General features: G+C 45.1%; 2 protein-coding genes across 12 annotated transcripts in view; one reads left to right on the top strand and one right to left on the bottom strand.

The window, feature by feature from the left end:
* The window catches only part of DPP6 (dipeptidyl peptidase like 6), a 1316366-nt gene that overhangs the window by 1070240 nt on the left and 221604 nt on the right, over window positions 1–24522 (top strand). The window lies entirely within an intron of this gene.
* Window positions 2–8513, bottom strand: LOC139439049 (uncharacterized). 2 transcript variants are annotated; one of them, XM_071215368.1, is made up of 2 exons: window positions 8269–8513; window positions 2–2747 (listed from the first exon to the last, which is right to left on the bottom strand). In XM_071215368.1, the coding sequence occupies exon 2, from the start codon at window positions 2735–2737 to the stop codon at window positions 1685–1687; it is 1053 nt and encodes a 350-aa protein (XP_071071469.1). In that variant the 5' UTR covers window positions 2738–2747; window positions 8269–8513; the 3' UTR covers window positions 2–1684. The 2 variants fall into 2 exon arrangements, 1 of the variants encoding a protein (XP_071071469.1); XR_011648904.1 differs by lacking the exon at window positions 2–2747 and adding an exon at window positions 8011–8098.

Here is a 24522-nt window from a genome sequence, read left to right on the forward strand (position 1 = left end):
CTGAGCGCAGGAACAAGTCTGCTTTATTGCGGAAATACACTTGGTTATATAGGGTTGGGTAGAGGGAGGGGCAGGAGCTGGGGCGGGTTAACTACTACGGGGCGGTAGTGGATAGGCGGAGTTGTGCAGGCGGCTATGAGGTAGGCAGTAGCTGGGGAAGAAGGCAGATTATATGTTGGCAACGTGGGCGGGACTGGCGGGAAAGACAGCAATGGCTGGAGGAAGGAGATAACAAAGGCTGGGGGAAGGGATGCAGCAACAATTGCTCCTTCTGTTTTTTAAGGGAGAGTAGATGAAAACGGAGTATCTCTGGGGAGGACGAGGGGTGAGGGGGCAGAATTGACTGGCTAAGGGCAAATGACATAGCATTTGATCAGGATGCATGTATAGCCCTTAGGGTCGGTACGCGCTAGTGCTAGATGAAATATCTAACCTGATGTTGCTTTTTGGGGTGGATAGCACTGTGGCTAACTTAACTGCAAAATTTCTCTGACGTATAGCAATAAAGGGGGGCGGGGGGTGCACCCAAGCCCTTTACGCTGAGGGAAACAAACCCGTGCCGGCGGCTACGGTCAGGGAGTTCTACAGTAAGCAGCTTACAGGCAGGAAGTACGGTGGGAAGGGTGGCGAGGATGTGGTCGAGATTGAGGAATGGAATCAGAAGCAACGAGACGTTGGTAATGGATTTGGACAAATGAGGAGAATACACTGTCAGCATGATCTTTGGCAAGGCGGATGATTCGTCGAATGGCCCAGGGACCGACGGTGAGGCCCAGGACAATGAGCAGAACTGGGGTTAGTAACGGGAGGAGATAGGGGAGGAGGGGCTGCAGGAAGCCCCAGGAACCAGCAGTTTGGGCTCGTTCAAGTCGGCGTTGGTTGAGACCTTTTTCAAGTTCTTTTAAGCTGGAGTCTACTAAACCGGTATAGTTGGCATAGACACAGCATTCTTCTCCTAGAGCTGCACATAAGCCACCTTCTTTAAGGAGAAGGAGGTCAAGGCCTCGGCGGTTTTGCAGAACGACTTCAGAGAGAGAGTTGAGAGAGTCTTTAAGATATTTGACTGCGTCTCGGAGGTAGATAATATCAGAGTCTACTGCTTGTCTGAGGTTTTGGAGGGCGGATGCTTGTGTGGCTAGAGCTGCAACACCAGTGGCAGCTCCAGCTGCAGCTAGGAGGGAAGTGACAGTGAGTACAGCAGTAATAGGTTCACGTTTGTGGAGGTAAATAGCTTCTTGTGTATGGTCAAAGGCTCAAAGAAATGTAGAGGAGTGCGATAGATGACTCGAGGCGTGAGGAGGATGAGAGCACACGTTTCTTTGGTCTTGTTAAGTGTGGCAACAGATAAGCATGGAGTAAGTCCAGTGGAAGAGCAGAGCCATAGGGTGGTGTTTAGGGGAATTAAATATTTGGCAGAGATGTGTGGGGAGGTATAGTTGGCACAGGCAGTAAGGCTAGGAGTGTGGGAAGAACGGGGGTGAATGCATATACCTTTGGAAGAGATGTGCGTAAAAGTGAGTGGGACATGAGTAGATTGATTCCAATCGCATGAAGAGGGGGAATCGTCGGTGGAGGAAGTAAAGAGTGGTGAAGGAATAGCAAGTGGATCATAGAGGGGGAGGCTGGGGGAAAGACACAACCAGCAAGAGCGAGTGAGGTTGGGGTGGGAGGCGTTGAGAGAGAACTAGGAGGCATTTAGGAGCTTGAAGTAGGGACTAGAGGAGATGAGAGGATGTGGCTGTATATCTAAAGCAGGGGGGGAAGTGGGCCTAGTAGAAGGAACGAAGGCGGTCGAGGTGGAAGAGATTTTGAGGGGAGTAGATGAGGACGGAAGAAGGTGAACAGTGGGTGGGGGAGGAGGGTTAAGGATGTGGTTGGGACCAATAGCAGAGAGTGGGGCGGAGACAGGTCTTTTCATTATAATAAAAAAGGCACCAGGGTCATACTCGGTCATATACAGACGGATCCCCCAAGTGTGGCCTGTGAACCACTGATCTGAATTAGGGTCTTTGACAGAAAGTGTGACGCGGTCCCATCGATTTCCATACTTGAGGGTGAGATATGGGTCTTTGTCTTTTGGGGTTGTAGACAGGCCATAGACTATGGTTTCACAGCCCCAGGATGGGCAGTAGTAATGTGTTGGATCATGACAGCCTCTCACTGAAGGGGGGCATATATAGTAACCGGAAAGAGTTTTCCCGTAGGGGCCAGTAAGGCCACTGCTAGGGGTGCCTGAGCACTTGGGTCGGGGTGGCAACTTATTACTGATGTATCCCATGTTAAATGTATTTATAACAGAGCCTGAGATTTTAGTATCTGTGTGATCGTATCCAGCTAGCCGGCAAACGTGCAGCGTGAAGGAGGGGGCTCCAGCAGTCACGTTGAAGGCGAGAAGTTTTTCAAACTGCCAGAGGCTGAGGGTCCAATTGAAGGGCTGGTGATTCAGGTTGGCGGTAGCAGAGGAGGCTAGAGACAGCATGAGGATAAGGAGATGAATGAGACGGGGGAGGGTGGAGGGGCAGGAGGCGGGGGTCTGGATAGAGCGGGCTTGTCTGAGGAGTTGAAGAACTTGACGTTCGATGGGGTCATCATCTTCAAGAGAAAGTCGGCTTAGGCGGCAGGCAAAGAAGCGTTGTCGACGTTGTTCGCGGCGAGAGAGAGCTGGTGTGGTCCCCATGGGCAACGGTGTTGGGGTAGTAGGCTCAGATGAATGTACTTGGGGGCGCATAGTGGTCATGGGAGAAGGACTACAAGAGAGATGAGGATAGCAATTAGAAGCAACCAGGCAATAGCGAGGAGAAGACGTTGACGAAGGTTCCAGTCTGTTGGGGCTGTGGCTGCGAGACAGACAGCTGAAAAGATTGTTAGAAAAATGAAAATTGCAAGAAAAAAGCAAAGTAAGAGTGGGTGGGAGGGGAGCTTGAGGAGCATTTGCACGGTGAGTTCTCTTTATTGATAGGTTATAAGGCACGTTTTGGTGAAGGTCAGGCACTTGTCAACGGCGGGTTGCGAGGTAGCAAAGGCTTCTCTTGTGCAGAGTTGGGTCCTTTGAAAGATCTGAAATGACAAAAAGGAAAAAAGAGCCCCCATAGAGGAGGGGCAATCAGCAGAAAGAAACTTAGAGAGAGCACTTATTGGAATAGAAACATTTTTAGGAGGGGGCTTGGCCGATGTCTCAATCATTGCCATTAGCATTGTATTCTGGTATCAAAGGACGTGGGATGTCTTCGGGGTCTGGCGCTAGTGGGCGCGGGATATCATCTAGGTCAAGCTGCTGTGTTGCAGGCCGGATGTACCTTCCTGGGACCCAAAGAGGCTGTCGTTCTGTTTCTGGGAAAATACAGGCGAACCCTCTTCCTTGTGCTAGCAGAGGGGCAGGTTCTTCTTGCCAGCGATTGGAAGCTGGGTCTTTCCAGTAGACCACAGGAGTTTGGGAAGGCGGCCACATAGGTCCCCAATGCTTATGCGTGGGAGAGAGTCCTTGACTATCAAAAGTTAGGAGATTGTGATGGATGAGACAAGCTGTTACAACATCTGCTGGAGCTTTGTGGGGGGAAGAGGCTTTCTCTTTTTGAATGAGTAGCTTGAGCTGTTGATGAGTGCGTTCGACAATTCCTTGTCCTTGTGGGTTATACGGAATGCCGAAGTGATGTGTGATGTGATACATTTGCACAAAGTTGGCAAAGGAAGCACTGCGGTATGCTGGCCCGTTATCTGTTTTGAGGTCCTACGGGACTCCCATGAACAGAATGGCTTGGCGAAGAGCCTTGATGCAATGTTTGGCACTCTCCCCTGCGAGGGGCACCGCGTAGCACAGATGGGAAAAGGTGTCAATGGCTACGTGAAGATACTTGAAGCGGCCGAAGGCGCTGACATGAGTGACATCTAATTGCCACCGCGAGTTAGGCCGGAGGCCGCGAGGGTTGACACCTCGGGGTTGCAGGGGCCCCAGAGGGAGGAGAGGGGCGCACACGCGGCACGAGCGCACTAGGTGTTTGCAGGTTTCAGCGGGTAATTCTGGATAGAGCTTGCGAATTGTCCGCGCCGAGTAATGAAACCGCGAGTGCAGCAACTTAGCGTGGTTGATGGGGTCTCCAAGCAGATTTTCATCCACAACATAATCTTTGCAGGCTAAAGGAAATACTTTAAAGCTTGACACTGCCGCATCGGCAAGGTTGTTGCCGTGGGCAAGGGGCCCCGGAAGGTTGGAATGACTTCGCAAATGTGTGATGAACCAGGGCTGCTGTCTCGTTTCAAGTAAGCGCTGCATGAAGGCAAGCGCTCGGTCAATGTTTGAATCGCCTGGCAAAAAGGTGGCAAGTGGCAGGCTGCGGCAAACTTGTAGCGTGTATAGGCTGTCTGTAAAGATATTGAGAGGCTGGCTTGGGTGGAGATTGAGGACCGCCGCGACCGCTAGGAGCTCGCCTACTTGAACAGAGAAGTCATTGGCGAATACTAAGTGCTGGGGCTCAGGTTTTCCAGGAGTGTAGATAACGGCTGCAAACGCTGTTTTTGAGGCGTCTGTGAAGGCAGTGATGGCTGATGGAATGGGGTTCCGCGCAGGCAACGGGCGGAACGGGTTAGAGAATGCTAACTGAGACACCCCTTGCAGCAAACGGTGATGAGGGTAGTGATTATCAAAGGAGCCGCGAAAGAGCTCTACTAAGCTCTGCATCTGGGTATTGTTCATAATAAGGGAAGAAACTTCTTTGGCATCAAGAGGCCAAACAATAGTGTGTGGTGGGATACCATACGTTTGTATGGAAAGGAGGACTAAGTCAGTGGCCAACGCAATCCAGGCCCTTAGGAAAGGGCAGATTTTTGGGAGTTTGCTCTTTGACGTGTGCAGAAAAAGAAGAGGACCATCTTGCCACAGGAGACCTGTCGGGGTGACCGGTGTCGGTAGAACCAGGGCAAAGATTGGAAGATCTGGAGAGAATCGCTCGAGGCGGCATTGCTGAAGCGCATCACTGACTTGTTGGACGGCTTCTTGTGCAGTGCGGGTGATGGTGATCTTTTGCCGGACTGCAGCAGGTGGGCTATCTTTGGTTTGCAGAAGCTCGAAGAGAGGCTGCATTTGTGCTGTCGTGATGGGAAGTGCTGATCGAAGCCAATTGATTTGCCCACAAAGTTGCTGAAGTTCAGTCAGTGTCATAGTGGGAGAGATGTGCAGCCGAGGGCTTGACGGTTGTATGGAGTGATGGAAATGAAAGCCCAAGAATTGAAAAGGAGGTTTGAGGTTTATTTTGTCTGACTGTACGGTAAGCCCGAGACTTGAAAGGTTGGTCATCACTGCAGAAAGCAGGTCATTGAGAAGGGTGCTAGAACTCGCTGCTAAGAGAAGATCGTCCATATAATGGATGATGTATGTTTCTTCAGGCTGGAAATGAGAGCGCAACGGCTCGAGGGCACAGTTGACATAAAGCTGGCACATGGTGGGGCTATTCCGCATACCTTGTGGTAGCACTCTCCACTGGAATCGGCGTGCTGCACCCTGGTTGTTGGTACGTGGGACTGTAAATGCAAATCGTGGGCAGTCCCGCGGGTGAAGAGGAATGGAGAAAAAACAGTCCTTGATGTCAATGGTCGCCGCATGAAAATACTGGGGGACTGCAGTAGGATGGGGGCAGCCTGGCTGAGGTGACCCCATCGTCTTGATGTGCTTGTTGATTTCTCGAAGGTCGTGGAGAAGGCGGAACTTGCTAGTGTTTTTTTTTGTTAATGACAAAGATTGGTGAGTTGTAGGGACTGGTGGACGGCTCAATGTGCCCCGCTTGTAGTTGTTCCTCGACGAGGGCAGAGAGAGCCTGTAACTTGTGCACGGGCAAGGGCCACTGCTCGACCCAGATGGGCTCCTCTGTGTCCCATTCCAGAGGGATAGGGTCAGGTCTTGAGACAGGAGCAGTGGCCCCTAGAAGAGGGGGGGGCAGCGCGGCTGAGAAGGCTTCTGTGGTGATTCGAGCTTTTAGCTGGCTGAGGACATCTCGTCCCCACAGGATGGTTTGAACTGAAGAAAGGACGAGTGGACGAATTTGGCCTTCGTGACCTTCTCGATCGTTCCAATGCAAAGGCTGTGATGTCTTCCAGGAGGTAGCAGCTCCCGTGGCGCCAATGACTTGAGGGCCGGTTTCGAGGGGCCAGTGGTTGAAGGCAGCGATTTCAAAGGGAATACAAGAGATTTCAGCACCAGAGTCTAAGAGCCCTTCAAGCCACTGCCCGTTGATTTTGAGCTCGAGGGAAGGTTTCTGGTGACGTGTGATAGGCATTGTCCACATTAGGGCTTTGGAGCTCTCTTGAAGGCCTCTTGGGAGAGGGGCTGAGGCCTGCCCCGTTGGAAGTTTAAAGGCTGTTGCGAGGAACGGCAATCGCGAGCCCAATGGTACCCTTTTCCACAGCGCGGGCATGGTGTGGGGGGGCCTCTCGGTCGGCGCAGTGCCTCGGCAGGGCGGGGAGCCGCTTGTTGAGGGCACTCGCGGATGAAATGACCAGATTGACCGCATCGAAAGCAGGCAGAAGCAGAGGCAGAGGACACAGCCATGGCGGAGGCGAAGGCAGTAGTAAGCGCTTTAGTTTGAGGGTCAATATCTCGGCAGGCTAAGACCCACTCGTGTATCTGCTTGTCGCGAAGAGGGAGGATGACAGTCCGGAAGGGTGCGAGGCATCTGTCGAGAATAAGCTCTTTTGCTAACATAAATTGGGCGTCTTCATTGGTGATTTTCCGCTGACAGGCTTCTAGAACGCGTGCGACAAATGCAGGAAAGGTCTCTTGTGGGTCTTGAAGCATTTGCGCAAATTTGGTAGAATGCTTGGAGGAGACTAGCGAAAATGACCACTGGACAAGGTTCTTTGCTCGTTGCCAAAACCCTGGATCTATATTGACATAAGACTGAGGATTAGCAAAGCCGTTGATTCCGGTGTAGGCGTCCGGTGGATCTCTGACACCGATGCGGGCGTTCTCTGCTACTTGCTGCTCAACAGCATGCTGATAATAGGCACGCCATTCAAGAAACTGACCGGGCTGAAGGATGGCGCGGGCTAAGGAAATCCAGTCATAGGGGAGCGCAAGTTGAACTCCCAGTTCTTCTAACAATTGTTGGACATATGGGCTACCTATACCATCTTCCTTCACGGCCTTTCGCAGTGTCTTGATCTCTTCGGCCGTAAAGGGAAGCCAGGTCTGAGGGCGCTGTGGCGTAGGCAGCGGGTTGAGCGGGTAAAGCTGAGGGGCGGAAGGGTGCGCTCTTCCGGAGTCGCCGTTATATGGTGGTGGCGAGGGATGAGCGGTAGCGGGAAACAAGTGAGGGAGTGGCAGCTTAGCAGCGTCAAGGCGGCAACAAGCTGGTGGCGGGACCCTTTTGAGCGTCGGACAAGATGGCGGTGAAGCCACGTCATTTCCAGGAGCCGGCCAAGATGGCGGCGAAGTTACGTCACTTCTGGGGGCCGGCCAAGATGGCGGCGGAGTTACATCATTTCCGGGGGCTGGCCAAGATGGCGGCGAAGCTACATCATTTCCGGGGGCCGGCCAAGATGGCGGCGAAGCTACATCATTTCCGGGGGCCGGCCAAGATGGCGGCGAAGCTACATCATTTCCGGGGGCCGGCCAAGATGGCGGCGAAGCTACATCATTTCCGGGGGCCGGCCCGGGGGATGACGAGACAGGAAGGGGCGGGTAAAGGCGAGAGGAAGCGCCTTTGTTCCCGCCGGCGGGCTCTAATCCGGGTGAGGAAGAAGCAGGAAGCACGCCATCTTGGGCAGGGGTGGAGGAAGGAGGAGGAGGTCCGCCATTCTGAGGAGCCACAGAAACGGTTTCTGTAGGCGGCGGGGAGCGCGAGCGGGGAGGCTCGCGCTCGAGAGCTGCGGCGAGCTGGTCAGACAGAGAATTCGTGTCTCTAAGATCATCGGGCTCATAATCATTGGGTTGTTTGATCGATTTGTCCCGGATGACTTCGGATGGTGCACCAAGGAGGCAGGCACGAACGGCCACAAGAGTAGGCAGCAGGCTGGGCGGAAAAGACCGCCTTTCATGCTCTATGGCAGAGGTAACTCGATCTATTAGCCGTGAGTACGTGTCCGGGCTCCAGAGCTGGCAGGTGGCGAGCTACGGATTGAAGGGGAGTAGTAAGTCCCAATATTTTTGGAGCTGTTTCAGGGAAACGCGAACCCCATTGGTATCAAGCAGGGCGGCTAAAAGCCGAACCTGAGGGGTATGGTGTGAAGAGAGGGAGGTGCCCATAGTGGGAGAAGAAAAGACGGCGACGGGGTCCCTACCTGGAGAGCTGAAATGGTCGCCAGTAGACAACAGCAACAGCAGACAACAGGGGCCGTAAGGCGGTGGAAGGAAAGGATCCCGGACGAGCCCCCAAGTGTGGGCTCGCTGGCAGTGATTAGCGGCCCACGAGGTCCAGGCAGCCTTCCACGGCTCGGCGGGAAGCCCCTAGGCCAGCGCGTAGGCCTAGGTTCTCCAGGCGTGGGGGACGCGCGGTAAAAACCACGGAGACAGCCTGAGCGCAGGAACAAGTCTGCTTTATTGCGGAAATACACTTGGTTATATAGGGTTGGGTAGAGGGAGGGGCAGGAGCTGGGGCGGGTTAACTACGGGGCGGTAGTGGATAGGCGGAGTTGTGCAGGCGGCTATGAGGTAGGCAGTAGCTGGGGAAGAAGGCAGATTATATGTTGGCAACGTGGGCGGGACTGGCGGGAAAGACAGCAATGGCTGGAGGAAGGAGATAACAAAGGCTGGGGGAAGGGATGCAGCAACATATGGGGATGCACAAGTCCAGGTTCTGCAGGCAGGCTGCAACCAGGGGGTCCAATGAAAGTCCAGTGAAGGTTCTTGATGAGTTCTGGGAGGTCCTTCCACCTCAAGTGAAATTTCTAGGTGTCCAATGGTGTGGGGCATGTTGAGATATCCCTTCTAAAGTGAAGGGTAAGCTGTTACATTTGACTCCTCGTATGACCAAAAAACGAGACACAATGCTTAGTTGATCTCTTTGGCTTTTGGAGACAACACCATCCTCATTTGGGGGTGCTACTCCAGCCCATTTACTGGGTGACCAGAAAAGCTGCTAGTTTTTATTGGGGACTGGAATAAGAAGGGGAATCCAGTGATGCTATTTTGCAGATCTCTATTGCCAACTCATGCCATGGACTGTTACCAGCCTATTTGTTAGTGGAAAGGAAGTCGTCAGTACCCTTGAGTCCAATTAGAGTAGAGATCTAGTTGCAAAACTCCCAGAACCACCTCAGATATCCCCTAGTACCAAGCTGTATTAGTCAAGGTTCTCTAGGGAAACAGAATCAGCAAGAGATATCTGTCAATAGTATGCAATTTTATAAGAGTTTCTCATGCAGCCATGGGGATGCACAAGTCTACTTTCTGAAGGTAGACTCCAATGAAAGTCCAATGAAGATTCTTGATGAGTTCTGAAAGACAGTGGCTGTCCAAAGATGAGCTGGGAAATTCTCATTCAATGTTGGAATCACTTCCCCTTTTAAGGCATTCAACTGATTGGATTAAAACGTCACTCATTGCTGATGGCAATCTCCCTGATTGATGTAATATTAATCAGCTATCTGTGATTTACCACTGCAGTAAAGTCAATGGTGACTAAAGTCTATAAATACCCTTGTATTACAGTTAGCTCAATGCTTGCTTGACCAAAACAATTGGGCACAATTATCTGGCCGAGTTGACACAATAACCTAACCATCACAGTCCATAAGTTACATGTGACTTAAAGCCTCTGAGGTTTTGGACAACGGCTTCTCTTTAAGACTAATCACAGCCAAAGTGCATTATTAGAAAGTTGAGGGAGCTGTCTAGCATAGAGGCTGCAGAGCATAGACCCTGGAGTCAGACTGGGTTCAAATCCCAACTTTGCTACTCATTAGCTCTGTCACCTTAGATAAGTGCCTTAACTTCTCTTTGCCTCAAAAATGGGAATAAAAATCGTACCTACCTCATTGGCTTATATGAAGATGTAATTAATAATATTTTAATGCTATATAAATGTGTTTTAAATTAAAAAAAAAAAACTCAGTGCTGTGATACGGGCAGCCTAAGGACCCATAAGCATGCAATTACAAAGAGGAAAAAATGGCATTTGGATTCTGGAAAGTTCCTGACTCCTACTCTTGTCACTGAATTTAACAAGGTAAGATGTTGGAGTCATTGCTCCACTGAAGAATTCTGATTACAGTATGAGAGGAATTAAAAGGAAAATGAACATGTAATGAGTGTCTGCCATGAACCAAGGATTTTCCTGAGTGCTTTGTGTAGGTTATACAAGGTCAATATCATCATTCCCATTTTATGATGAAAAAGTTAGTCTCAGGGGGATCAAGCAGATTACCCAGGCTGTTGTGTCAAGTAGCAGAGCAGAATTTGATCTCTGGGCTGCATGGCTCCAAAGCTGCCTCCCCTGGGAGATTTGGGCCTTCATGAACCAAAACACGATAAGAGACATTTCCATGTTATAATTAATGCCGTAAAAATATAGTTGGGCCTAAATTTTTACTGGATTTATGATAATTTGTTTCTGAAGTGGAATTACCAGGTCAAAAATGATGAACACTTCTGGAAGGCTCTTGATACATATTTCCATATTATTTTCTCCATGCGTAATCATTTTTTCTGATAAGGACAAAGTATGTGATAACACTTTCATCGTATCCTCACCAGCATCAGTCTTTATCATTAAAAAAAACTTTGCAAATTTTCTTAATTAAAAAATCTTTGCCAGGAGCCGGTATAGCTCAGTGGTTGAGCACCTGTTTCCCATGTAAAGGTTCCAGGTTCAATCCTTGGTACCTCCAAAAAAGAAATCTTTTAAAAAATCCCATACTTATTTAAATTAGCATATATTTAATAGTACATTGACTGTTTTCTGTAAATTAATACCAGTGGGATCTTTCTGCAAATTATAGAATTTTATTCTTGGCCCACTTACCTTTTAATGTGTCATTTGCTAATAATGGAAAATAAAATTTTACTGATGGGGAGGTTGAAAGGGAGAAGAGATAATCTTTGAGTACTTGGAAATATCTCATGAGCATATACTGCCCTTTTATTTCCCTTCCCATCCTTTGGGAAGGTGCTAATGAGCAGGGACAAGCTTGGGAGATAAAGAGCCAAAGTAAATAGAAGCTTCAAAGACTCTGAATAAGCTACAGACTGGATAATGAGCCCCTGAAGGCTGGAGAGAAAGTTGGCTGTTTATCACATCACCTTAGAGAAGAATAAAGTTCTGAAATCAGTCACCCAGGAAATATCAAAGAGAAAAGTATCGAAATATGATAAGCTGACTTTGTCTGGGGAGTGTGTAGGTGGCTTCAAAATACCTTCAAACAACATATGATTATGCTTGAAATACCTGTTTCATGTGATTCAACCCAGGAAAATCTACAGTCACTGAGAGCATTTCAACCTTGCTGGCAACCAGAGGCCACTCATCATGAGATTATAAGCAAAAAGGCACAGAAACTTACCAAGAAAAGGATTGATTTTTCGATCACCTGAAGAAAATACTGAAAATCCATTCACTCATTTGGAGCCAGAGGACTGCTTTTGGCAACGGTTGAGGCTTGAATTTAACTGCAATATAAAAAGATTTGTAGGGTGAGAGAACATCAGACTCCTTTCTACCAGTCAATAAATTTGTCAATTTTCTCAGTGCTTTTGCAAAGTTTTCAATTCACATATCAGTATTTTTGTACAAACCCACTCCCGTAAAGGACCAGCGGTTTGGCCATTCCTACTGCTAGAGCTGTTTATTGTTGTTGTGTTCGAGTCTCAGCTTTAACAGAAGAGGCTCATGGTCAAAGGCAGAGGTTCTCAAACTTCAGTGTGCATCAGTGTCACCTGGAGTGCTTGCTATCACCCGGATTGCTGGGCCTGGACCTGGAGTTTCTGTCAGAGCTTGGGCATTAGAATTCACATTTCCAACCAATTCCCCTGTAATGGTGAAGCTGCAGGTCCTTGTCACTTATAAGCAGTATGACCTTGAATCAAAAGCTTACCTCATTTGAGCCTGTGTCCCATTTCTATAAAACAGGAACAACAACACATTCTTGTTGGGACAATGAGAGGCCACAGAGCATGATTACTGGAGTCCTAGTGGATCCAATCCTCCCTCTTCACCTTACCAGGTGTGTTGTCTTAGGCAACTATAACCTTCCTGTGCCCTAGTTTCCCCAGCCCACCACAAAATTGAGATAATAATAATAATACCTATTCATAGGATAATAAGAATTAAATAAACTACTTAAAGTGCTTGAAACAATTTTTGGCTTATTGTAAATGCTATATGAGTATAAAATGAAAATAAATATATGCAAAACATCTATCAATACATGGCATGATAGCAAGCCCTTAACAAATAGTAGTTATTATTTTTGGAATTATTGTTATTTGATTCCATTAGTCACAAAATATTTAGCACCAAGTATCTGCAAGGTTCTGATATGAGTATATAAAGAATCATAAGACAATGTCTCCATTTTCTTGGCATCATTTTTTTTCCTTTTTTTTTTAAAGATACACAAATCATACAAAATGTTACAATAAAAAAATTTAAGAGGTTCTCTTATACCCCACTCCCCATGGCATCATTTTTTTCAGGACAGATCACGATGCAATGGAATGGCTAGAAGATTTCAGGGAGTTTGGACTCAAGCTGGGCCTATAACTCTTGAGGCTGAAAGGACTAAAATAATTATGCTTTGGAGCGTTAGTTGCTGCCACATATGATTTGCTTGGGCTGATGCGGCTGTGTTCCAAAACATGTTTCAGTTCTGTAAGTGAAGTCTCAATGAGATCATCTTTGCAATAACATCAAAATATGCTGACCCAAAGCAGTACAAGCCCTCCCCCCACCCCCCCACTTCCTGAGGGCAGGCATGTGCCCTTCCCCACCTTCCACACACAGGTCTCTTCCCTCCTCTTCAGGTTTCCCTAGTGAATGAGGTACTCAGAGTCCTTCTAGTGGGAGGAAGCCAGGTCCAGCCCTTATCCAAGGGCTTGGATTTGTTCATGACCACTTCTATTATCTACTCCTCCCCACCCATTTTTATGGATCTGCTACCTAAACACTGCAGATTCACTGAGTGTCAACAGATGGGCATAGCTCTTAGTGTCTTCTTTCTGTCTGCCTTGTGCTTGTTCACCTGCAGGGTGGGCATTCCATCTTTCCCCTTCTGCCTCTTGCTACAACCACAAAGGTTGGGCCTTAGTGCTTGGTCAGCTCTACTCAAGTTTGAGCCAATACCTTTTCTTTCTTTTTAATTTTTAATTTAATTTTTTAATTTATTGAAATGTATCACTCATAGGTAAATATATATGAGCAATCAATGTATAGTAATAGTTGTGAACTTAACAAAACAAACATATGTAACATCATACAGGACTCTCATAACTCACCCTACCACCAATAACTTGCATTGTTGTTAAACCTTTTTAACTAATGATTAAAGAGCATTGTCAAAATATTACTACTAACCAAAGTATTTTCCCCCCAACCAACCCTATTATTATTATCTTTATATCATTTATATATGAACATACATAAAACAATTAAGTGTACAGTAGAAGTTGTGGACTTACAAAGCAAACATGCATAACATCATACGAAGGTCCCATACAACAACCCTCCATCAACACCTTGCCTTGTCATGAGACGTTTGTTACAAATTTTGAAAGAATATTGTCAAAATATTACTACTAATCATAGTCCTTATCTTACATTTGGTGTGTTTTTCCCCCAACCCACCCTATTTTTATTTTTTAAATGTTTTTTATAACAGAAGTTGTAAACTTATAAAACAATGATGCACATGTGCAGAATTCCCAAACAACACCACACTGTGGTGGAAAATTTCTACAGATAAAATAATATCATCTGATTGCTACCATGGCCATAGTGTATATTGGGCTCTACTTTTCCATACTACCTCATTATCAACACAGTACATCTTTTACATAGATGCAAGAATATTATATTATTACTGCTAACCACAGTCCATAGGTCACTCCAGTTGTATTTTTCCCATGCTTCTCCACATTCCCACCATTCTGCAGTAGTGATATACATTTGCTTGAGCTCACAAAGGACACTCTTGCATCTTTACCTCAACCACAATTCTCATCCACCTCTTGGTTTACTGTGCAATTCAGTTCCTAGATTATTCTCTAGCATTGTCAGTTGGCATTCACATACCTAGACTACCATTTTCAACCACATCCCCATTTATAAACTAGCTGTTACTTCACTGTATGTTACTGTCTACTCTATATGTTTCCACATTTTTACAGTAAAGCTAATTAAAACTTCTACATACATTAAACATCAGTAGTCCATCTCAGCCCTCTTCTTATCTGCTTTAAGAATCTACCAACTTTGCAGTTTGTGCTCCTGAGTGTGATGGAGTTGGACTCAGATGTCACCTTTCTACACATGCCTCTACTGCCACTTATACTGGATCTGTAGTTGGCACTGGGGTTGGTGTATACTCAGGAGACCTGAATCTCTGGACTGTCCATGTGACAGCTTAGCTCTGAGCCTCAACAGACTTGCAACTCCTACCCTCTGGTTTATTGGACTTACCCTGGCAGGTAACAGGGAGGTGAAGAAGGTCAACCACCCTACCAGGTAGCCAAGAGTGCCTACAGCTTCAAGCAGGAGAATCCATCATCCATGTGGAATCTAAACCCTCTCTTGATGTAGAGGTGGAGTGGACATAACCATCCCAGGGTCCACAGGATGGAGAAATAGAGTATGGATTAGAGTGGACTTACTAATATTCTACTATGGAACTATTGTGATTAGTAATGGAAGAAATTGGAGCACTGATGTGGAGAAAGTAGCCATGGTAGCTGCTGAGGGTAGGGAGAGGGAAGAAGAGATATAATGTGGGGCATTTTCATGTCTGAGAGTTGTCCTGGGTGGTCCTGCAGGGACAGATGCTAAACATTGTCTGTCCTGCCATGGCCCACTGGGTGGACTGGGGGAGAGTGTAAATGACAATGTAAATCACTATCCATGTGGTGCAGCAGTGCTCCAAAATATATTCACCAAATACAATGAATGTCCCACAATGATGAAAGAGGGTGTTGATGTGGGAGGATTGGGGTGAGGGGGGTGGGGCATATATGGCAACCTCATATTTTTTTTAATGTAACATTTAAAAAATAATAAAGAGGGGGAAAAAAAAGAATCTACCACCTACCATCAGGTCTTAAACATATTTTCCTACAATTTCTTCTAGAAGTTCTATGGTTCTTGCTTTTATTTTTAGGTTTTTGATCCATTTTGAGTTAATTTTTGGATAAGGTATAAGATAGGGGTCCTCTTTCCTTCTTTTGGCTGTGAATAGCCAATCCTTATGGACTGTTCTACCCAAGCTGTTTGGGCTTGACAGGCAAGTCAAAAATCACTTGACCATACATGTTAAGAGTCTGTTTCTGAACCAGCAGTTTGGTTCCTTTGGTCTGTGTGTCTGTCTTTATGACAGTACTATGCTGTTTTTACCACTATAGCTAGATAATATGATTTAAAATCTGGAGATGAGGGTTTGCCTTTCCTTTTTATGATGTTTCTAGCTATTCAGGACCCCTTATCCTCCCAAATAAATTTAATGATTGTGTTTTCAATTTTTTTTTTTTTTAATGCTGGTGGAATTTTTATTGGGATAGCATTGAATCTGTATGTCAATTTGAGTAGAATTGACATCTCAATGACATTTAGTCTTCCAATCCATGAGCATGGAATATTCTTCCAGTTTTTTAGGGCTTTTTTTATTTCTTTTTAACATTGAGTTGCAGTTTTCTGACTACAAGTGCTTTACATCATTGATTAAGTTTATTCCTGACTATTTGAGTTTTATCTGTCATATTTTATTTTCATTCTTTTGACACTTTTAGTTACTTTTATTGATATAATCTTCATTTCCAGACTCTTTCAGGCCTCTCTCTTTCCTGTCTTTTCTTTTCAGGCTCTAGCACAACCTTTGGTATTTCCTGAAAATCTGGTCTCTTGCTTAGAAATTCTCTCAGTTTCTGTTTATCTGTGAATATTCAAATCACACTCTCATTTTTGAAAGACAGTCTTGCTGGATATAAGACTCTTGGCTGGAAGTTTTTCTCTTGTACTATCTTAAATATATCAGACCACTATCTTCTTGTCTCCATGGTTTCCGGTGAGAGATCAGCACTTAATCTTATTGGGTATCCCTTATATGTTATGCATTGCTTTTCTCTTGCTGTTCTCAGAATTCTCTCCGTCTTTGGTCTTTGACATTCTGATGAGTGTGTGTCTTGAAGTTGGTCTATTCAGATTTTTTTTGATGGAAGTACATTGTACTTCTTGGACACGGGTATCTATGTCCTTCAATAGGGTTGGGAAATTTTCTACCATTATTTCTTCAAATATTCCTTCTGCCCCTCTTTCCCTTCCCTTCTCCTTCTGGGACACCTATGACACATATGATTGCATGCATTTTGCTGTCATTTATTTCCTTGAGACCTTGTTCAATTTTTTCCATTCTTTTCTTCATTTCTTCTTTTGTATGTTCACTTTAAGAGGCCATTTCTTCAAGCTCACCAATCCTTTCTTCTGCCTCCTCAAATCTGCTATTATATGATTCCAATGGTTTTTAAATTTCATTTATTGCACCTTTTTTTCCCACCTGATCTATTTTTCTATATATACCTTCAAATTCTTCTTTGTGCTCATTCAGTGTCTTCTTAATATCCTTAATTTCTTTAACTATCTCATTGAATTTATTAAGGAGATTTGTTTGTACATCTATGATTAGTTGTCTCAATTCCTTTATGTCATCTGGAGGTTTATCTTGTTCCTTTATCTGGGCCATAGCTTCCTGTTTCTTGGTGTGAATTTTAATATTTTGTTGATATCTTGGCATCTGGCTTACTAGAGTATTTATTCTGGGTGCAGTTTTTCTCTTTAGTTTAGGGCTTCCTGCCCTTTCTTCCTTGCTGGTTGTGCAGTAGGAGCCAAGGTTGTAATTGGTGCTATAAGCTGTGGAGGCTCAAGCTGCCTTCATTGCACCAAGGACCAATGAAACTTCCCCCAACTTTCTCCTTTGCCAAGGGTAGAGACAGAGTCACAGCTGTGTGGAATAATCCAAGTCATGCAGGCCTACACTGTAGTTGCCCAGAGAGACTGATGAAGATTCCTGCCCCTTTCTCCCCTGCCTGGGGCAGAGATGGAGCTGCAGGTATGGGCAGCAGTCTACGCAGCATGGGTCCAAGATGACTGCAGTTGCCCTGATAGACTTCCGACTTTCAGTCTGTGCCAGTCAAAGTTACCTGCAGGTACCTACATAGGCTGATGCAGGGCCTGCCAGTCTCTTCCCTGCCAGAGGCAGGGCTGAAGCCTAGTCTAGGACTTCAGGTTGATCAGGGTGAAAGAAACTTCTTCCTACCTTCACTAGTTAACAATCCGGCCTCCCCTCAGGTTGGGGGCCAAGTCAAAATGGCAACCACCGACCTCTTTCCAACTTCTGCAGACTCACACCCCAGCTGTTCCAAGGGTTATAGCTTAGCCAGCCGAGTCTACCAATCAGTAGCTAAAACCCACAGCCAACTGTCTCCTCCTCCCCTGTTTTTGGGAAATGGAACTTCCAATTCCAGCCACAGAATAGCTCCTGGGGCAGCTTGTGCTGCCAGAGTAGGATAATCACTGGCCTCCGCAGCTCAGCTGGTACTTTCACAGAGAGGCTGGTGCAGGTCCCCCAACTTCCTCCCTGCCAGAGGTGGGACTGGGGCCTATGCTAGAGCTTCAATCTGATGTGGATGGAAAGAAACCCGTCCCTGCCAGCACTGTGATTTTCAGTCCACCCTGCTTCCCCTCATGCCTGGCATGGAGTTAAGAGGGTGGCTACCAGCCTCTTTCTGACTTGTACAGGCTCAAACTTTAGCTGTTCTCAGGATTATACTTTAGCTGCTGAATTTACTCATCAGTAACTGAAGTTGTTGCCCAACTGTCTCTTCCTCCCCCTTTTTGGGAAGTGGAGCTTTCAATTCCAGTCGGGGAACAACTTCCAATGCGGCTTCTGCCTCCAGTGGAGGATGGGCACCAGCCTCCATGGTGTGAAGCACTCTACTTATGAATCTTCTCTGCAGATGGGCAGTCTCCTCCTTCTATTCCATCAAGGATGTTGTTGCAGGATGCTTTTCTGGTCTCTCGGAGCCCCCAGACAGGTGCTTCAGCTAACTCTATATAGTTCTGGGTGATTACTAACTGCCCTGGAGCAGGAGCTGACTCTAGGAGCTCCGTCCTTCACTGCCATCTTGCTGGTTTTTGAGCCAATGTCTTTTTTAGCACAACCCAATGCCACCTAGTTTGGTTCAAAGTGATTTTTCCAGTAGTATTGACTGTGAGAGAATAATATCATCCTTTTCAATAGGTATTTTGAGAATTTGAAAGCAGAATATGCATCATCATTTCCTGAGTGGGTGGTATTCTGATTTGTGAGGCTGAGCCACCAGTCTGGTGACATGGTGAATTAGGAGACTGTGCAGGGAATTGCCAGAGTGGTCCCTCGATTCCCAGATCATTGCTTTATTCACCAGACCATGCATCTTCCCATCATTACCTCTATTGATTTACCCTGATCTCTGTGGTTGCCAGCCTATGAAAGTTTTATATATCTCCAAATTGCATCAGACTCCACTTTCAGTGAGTCAGAGAAAAATCAAAACCTCAAAATTATTCCTTGGAAAATACAAGGGTGAGATCTCCAGAAATCACAATGCTGCTAGTTGAATGCAGTCCATGAACTGACATTCATTTTTCTGCCATTATCATATTCATGTTTGTATGTCAGTGTGCCTGAACCAGACAAGGAGCTGCTCAGGGACAAAGACCTTGTCCTTATTCTAAGTGCATGACACAAGGAAGCGCTCAAGGAAGGAGAAAAGGGTAACTATAGCAAGAGATGTGTGTAGGTTCATCAGGGTATTTCAGTTCTGTGTGATAGAATCCAGCTTTAAATAGAATAAACAAAATAGGGAGTGTCTAACCCACATATCAGGGATGGACAGAGGTGGTTTTTTCATCAGGCATGGCTGTATCCAGGGACTCAAACAATGCCATTGGTTATGCTTTTTTTCCTCCCTCTCTCCTTTTCTTCCTCTATCTCCCTTGCTTTCCAGCTTTCCTTTTTCCTTAATCTTTCTTCAGCTCTACGTCTTTCTATGTGCTTCTTTTATGACTCTCATTACAAACAGGCATCTCCCACAAGGGGAGGAAGATACCCCTTGGATCCCCCCAGGTCTTTATCCTTCCAGCACCATCAGCCCAGAGGCAAGAAGCAGTCTACCTTTAGTTGTATCAGAAAAGTGTTGAGGGAAGCAGATTTGGTCCAATGGATAGGGCATCCACCTACCACATGGGAGGTCCATGGTTCAAACCCCAGGCCTCCTTGACCCGTGTGGAGCTGGCCCATGCTCAGTGCTGATGTGCGCAAGGAGTGTCCTGCCACGCAGGGGTGTCCCCTGTGTAGGGGAACTCCCCATGCAAGGAGTGCGCCCCAAAAGGAGAACTGCCTAGCGCAAAAGAAAAATGCAGCCTGCCCAGGAATGGCGCCACACACACAGAAAGTTGACACAGCAAGATGATACAACAACAACAACAACAACAACAACAACAAAGAAACACAGATTCCTGGTGCCACTGATAAGGATAGAAGTGGTCACAGAAGAACATGCAGCGCATGGACACAGAGCAGACAACTGGGTGGGGGGGAAGGGGAGAGAAATAAATAAAAAATAAAAATTAAAAAGAAAAAAAGAAAAGTGTTGAAAAAGAACCCTGATTAGTCTGGTGTATGTCATGGGCCCATCACAGGAGCTGTGGATAGGGAGATGGAGTCCTTGACGTAGGCAGACCTGGGTCACATGTCCATTTTCCTGGCCAAGGTAGAAAGTGGGTGTCTGATTGGTAGCCCCCAGCCTACAAGGAATAGGAATAGAGGAAGAACAGTCTCAAAACTAGGCAAACAAAAAGTAGAGATCACCACTAAGTGGTTAGCAGAAATCCAGAAATGACAAAACAAGCAAATGTAACGAAACATAAACAATGGAGATTACATTCTTGCTTCTGTATTTAAATATTTTATGTACCCATAAATGAAAGAGAGAAAAACCTAACAGTTTCCTGATATAATTTCTGATATAATTTTACCTTTTTTTTTTTTTTAGTTAAATACAGGATAATGGGAAAAATTCAAAAAGCTCATGTTTTGGAGACAAATTCTGGGTTTAAGGGCAAATTATGGATAAGCTACTTAACATTTCTATATCTGTATTATAGCAACAAAATGATAATGACAATAGTACTTGCTTCACAGTAATTTGGAAGAATTAAATGCAATGATATGTTTTGTTAAATACACAGCACTATAAATATTTGGTTATTATTTTAATAATAATAAAGTATACATTGAAGGCACAGAGTCACTTAGGCACAGGTTGGAACATCCGTGAGAAAAGAAAAACCATGACGTCAGAGAATATAGACTAAAAATAATCATCTACCCAGTCTAAATTAACAATGTGAGGCATTTTTAGGAAAGACTGCAGAGTATAGTAGAAGAAACCCAGGCCCTGTGGGTGAATCCCTGTTGCCCACCCTAGGCTGTCTTGCTAAGTTCTTTCACCTTCTACTGCAAACCTCAGGCTAGCTTTACATGATGATGGCTCCTTCCCTAAAGGGTTCAGTGCCAGATACACAGAGCAAGCAGCTGGTCAGCAAGACAAGGATGTATACCCATGTTGTTGAACTTTTGCCAACGGCCTGCAGAGGGCAGATGAGCAGACAGCAAAGTGGGCACTCACAATGCAAAACAGGACTGTAGCAGGCAGCAAGAAACCAGAAATCAGACATAAATAAGCTGGGGGTTCCAGCAAGGGGCAGGGCTGCACAGGGTCAGAAGGTAAGAACCAGCAAGAGGTATTAGCACAAGACTGGAACTAGGAACTAAGCAAAACTCCTTCAGGGTCATTTTTGTTCCCCTAACCCAGGCCTGAATAGTCCCCAAGATGGGTGACCTGAGAGTATAGGTAGGGACACATGGACCCATCTGTCAGGAGTAGAGCAGGGTTGAGAGCAACAAATAGACATTTTCTTATACTGGCTGTGAGATAGGAGAAAAGTTGGTCTTGGTTACCAAAGTCTTCCAGTGGAGAAAACTAGACTTTGCAATAGAATAGTCAGACAGAAATTGTCCTAGGCAGGGTCTTAGAGACTGTGTGATGGTCTCCAGAACTGAGACTTAGAATTTACCTGTCCCAGACACTCTTTAAAAATAAATATTGGTCCTGTCCCAGTCAAGATGGAGGAGTGAGATGATTAAGGGCTCTGTGTGTTAAAGGCAACTCTCCAGAATGCTGTGGGAGAACATTCAAGTTGTCCATCCTGGGGCAAGAGATTACTAGCTATAAAATACACAGTGCAGTGCCTGTTTCCCAGGAAAAGGGGGGTGTTCAGAACCATGTAAAAGGGAGAATTCCCAAAGCCACATGGGCATGCCTAAGACAAGACTTATGCTCAGGGAGGTCCTTACACTTTTGGCCTGGAGCTAGTCTCTAAATTCACTGATGGATAAGCCCTGAAGGAGAGTACTTGCTATTTAGAAGATAAAGAAGAGTTGTCAATGTGGCTCAGTGGTTGAGTGCTGGCTTCCCACATACAAGATCCTGGGTTCAATTCCCAGCCCCAAAATACCTCAAAAAAAAAAAAGAAGATAAAGAGAAAATTCTGAAAACTGTAAGAGAAAAGTGATTCATTACATACAAGAGACATCCAGTAAAATTTAGTGTGGATTTCTCATCACAAACCATGGAGTTGAGAAGATAATCGTATAATATATTTAAGATACTGTTAGAGAGGGAAGTGGATGTGGCTCAAGCGATTGGGCTCCTGTCTACCATATGGGAGGTCCAGGATTCAATTCCCAGGGCCTCCTGGTGAAAGCAAGCTGGCCCACATGGAGAGCTGGCCTGTGTGATAAACTGGCCTGAGCAGGAGTGCTGGCCTGAGTGAAGAGCTGGTGCAGCAAGATGATGCAACAAAAAAAGACGCAGAGGAAAGACAATAAGAGATGCAGCAGACCAGGGAGCTGAGGTGGGTGTGCACAAGAGATTGCTCACCTCTCTTCCACTCCAGAAGGTTCCAGGATCAGTTCCTGGTACCATCTAAAAAGAAGACAAGCAGACACAGAAGAACACACAGTGAATGGACACAGAGAGCAGACAACATGGGGTGGGTGATAAATAAATAAATAAATAAATCTTTTTTAAAAATTCTGAAAGAGAAAGACTGCCAACCAAGAATTCTTTATTTGGCAAAATTGTCCTTCAATAATGAGGGTGAGTTTAAAAGAGGAATATATAAGCAGAAACAAAGAGAGGCCAGCTTTATAAGAAATGCTAAAGGGAATCTTATTGCCTGAAAGGAAATGATGGGAAAGAGTCTTGGAGAAGACTGTAGAAGAATATCTGAAAGGGTAACAAAAGGGTAAAAATACAGACAAAAATAAGATATGACATATGAAAGCCAAAGGATAAAGTCACCAAGTAAGTAATGTCTATACAGTATATCTACACATAACAATGAATGTTAATGGATTAAACTCCATTGTCAAAGGACTCAGGTGGACAGTTTGGATTTTTAAAAAATGAGTCATCCATTTGTTGTCTATAGAAGATTCACCTTACACCCTAGGATATGAATAGGCTGAAAGTAAAAGTCTGGAGAAAGATACCTCAGGCAAATAGTAACCAACAAAAGAGCAAAGGTAGTTATACTAATATCAGACAAAACAGACTTTAAATGCAAAAAAGGTTATAAAAAATGCAGGCAGCCATTATATGTTAATAAAATACACCAGGAAGAAATAATGATCATAAATATTTACGCACCTAACTAGTTTGCCCAAAATATGTAAGGCAAATTCTGACAAAACTGAAGGGAGAAATAGATGTCTCTACAATAATAGTTGGAGACTTCAATATGCCACTCACATCAATAGATATAACAAGTAGATAGAGGATCAACAAAGAAACAGAGAACTTGTTATGATAAAAGAGCTAGACTTAACAGACATATACAGTATATTGCACCCCAAATCAGTATACACATTCTTCTCAAGTGCTCATAGATCTTTCTCAAGGAGAGATCACATATTGGACCACAAAACAGGTCTCAATAAATTTAAAAATATTGAAATTATATAAATCACTTTCTCTGATCATAATGGAATGAAATTGGAAATCAATAATAGTTGGGAAAAGGGAAATTTTGTGAATATACAGAGGCTGAACAACACACTTGTAATAGTCAGCCAAAGGGGCGCTGATGCAAAATACCAGAAATCAGTTCATTTTTATAAAGGGCATTTATTTGGGGTAGAAGCTTACAGTCACAAGGCCATAAAGCATAAGTTACTTCCCTCACCAAAGTCTGTTGCCATATGTTGGAGCAAGATAGCTGCTGATGTCTGCAAGAGTTCAGCCTGCCTTCTTCCTCTTAAGGCCCATGGTCCCAGCTTCTTTCAATATCAGCTGTAGGCTGGACTAAGTCTCATCTCTCTCCCAGGGCTTGTTTTTCTTCAGGTTCAGCTCTGTTCTCTCTCCTCAAGGTCAGCTGTAGACTATAAGGCTCTCTCTCTTCCCAGGGCTGCTTCCGTGTCTATGGAGCCATCTCTTTTCCCTTGTGTTCTTCTCCTGTGTTTATCCCCCAAGGTTCCATCATCCAAAACTCCAACTATCTCCTCTGCCATGTCATTTTCTCTGAGTCACTGCCCACCAAGGGGTGGGGACTCAACATCCTACTGATGTGGCCCAATCAAAGCCTTAATCATAATTTTATCAAGCAAAAGTGAAACATCTGAATCCAATACAATCTAATATGCCCAGAGAAACAGACCAGTTTAAAACATAATCCAATATCTATTTTTGGAATTCATGAACAATATCAAACTGTGACAACACTCAATCAGTTGGTCAAATGAAATTGCAAGAGAAATTAGGAAATTTCTTGGGATGAATGAACATAACAAAACAACTTATGAAAACTTATGGGATGCAGTGAAGACAATGCTGAGAGGGAACTTTATAGCCCTAAATGCCTAATTTAGAAGAGCTAAAATAAAAAACCTAACTGAACACCCAGAGGAACTAGAAAAAGAATAGCAAACTAATCCCAAAAGAAACAGAAGTATAGAAATAACAAAGATTAGAGCAGAACAAACAAACAAAGAAGAGAATCAGCAAGGCCAAAAACTGGTTCTTTGAGAAGATCAATAAAATTGACACTTAGCCAGACTAACAGAGAGAGAGAGAGGATGCAAATAAATAAAAACAGGAATGAAAGGGGAGGGGGTGAACATTACTACTGCCCCACAGAAATAAAAAGGATCATACAGATTATGAAAAACTGTATGCCAACAAATTAGACAACCAAGATGAAATAGACAAACTCCTAAAAATGCATTAACAACCTA

This window comes from Dasypus novemcinctus, chromosome 5, assembly GCF_030445035.2.
Source record: "Dasypus novemcinctus isolate mDasNov1 chromosome 5, mDasNov1.1.hap2, whole genome shotgun sequence".
NCBI classification, from domain to species: Eukaryota; Metazoa; Chordata; class Mammalia; order Cingulata; family Dasypodidae; genus Dasypus; species Dasypus novemcinctus.

What these genes read in the sequence shown, in the direction of transcription:
- LOC139439049 (XM_071215368.1), bottom strand. Translation starts at nt 2,737, where the DNA reads ATGACCACTATGCGCCCCCAAGTACATTCATCTGAGCCTACTACCCCA.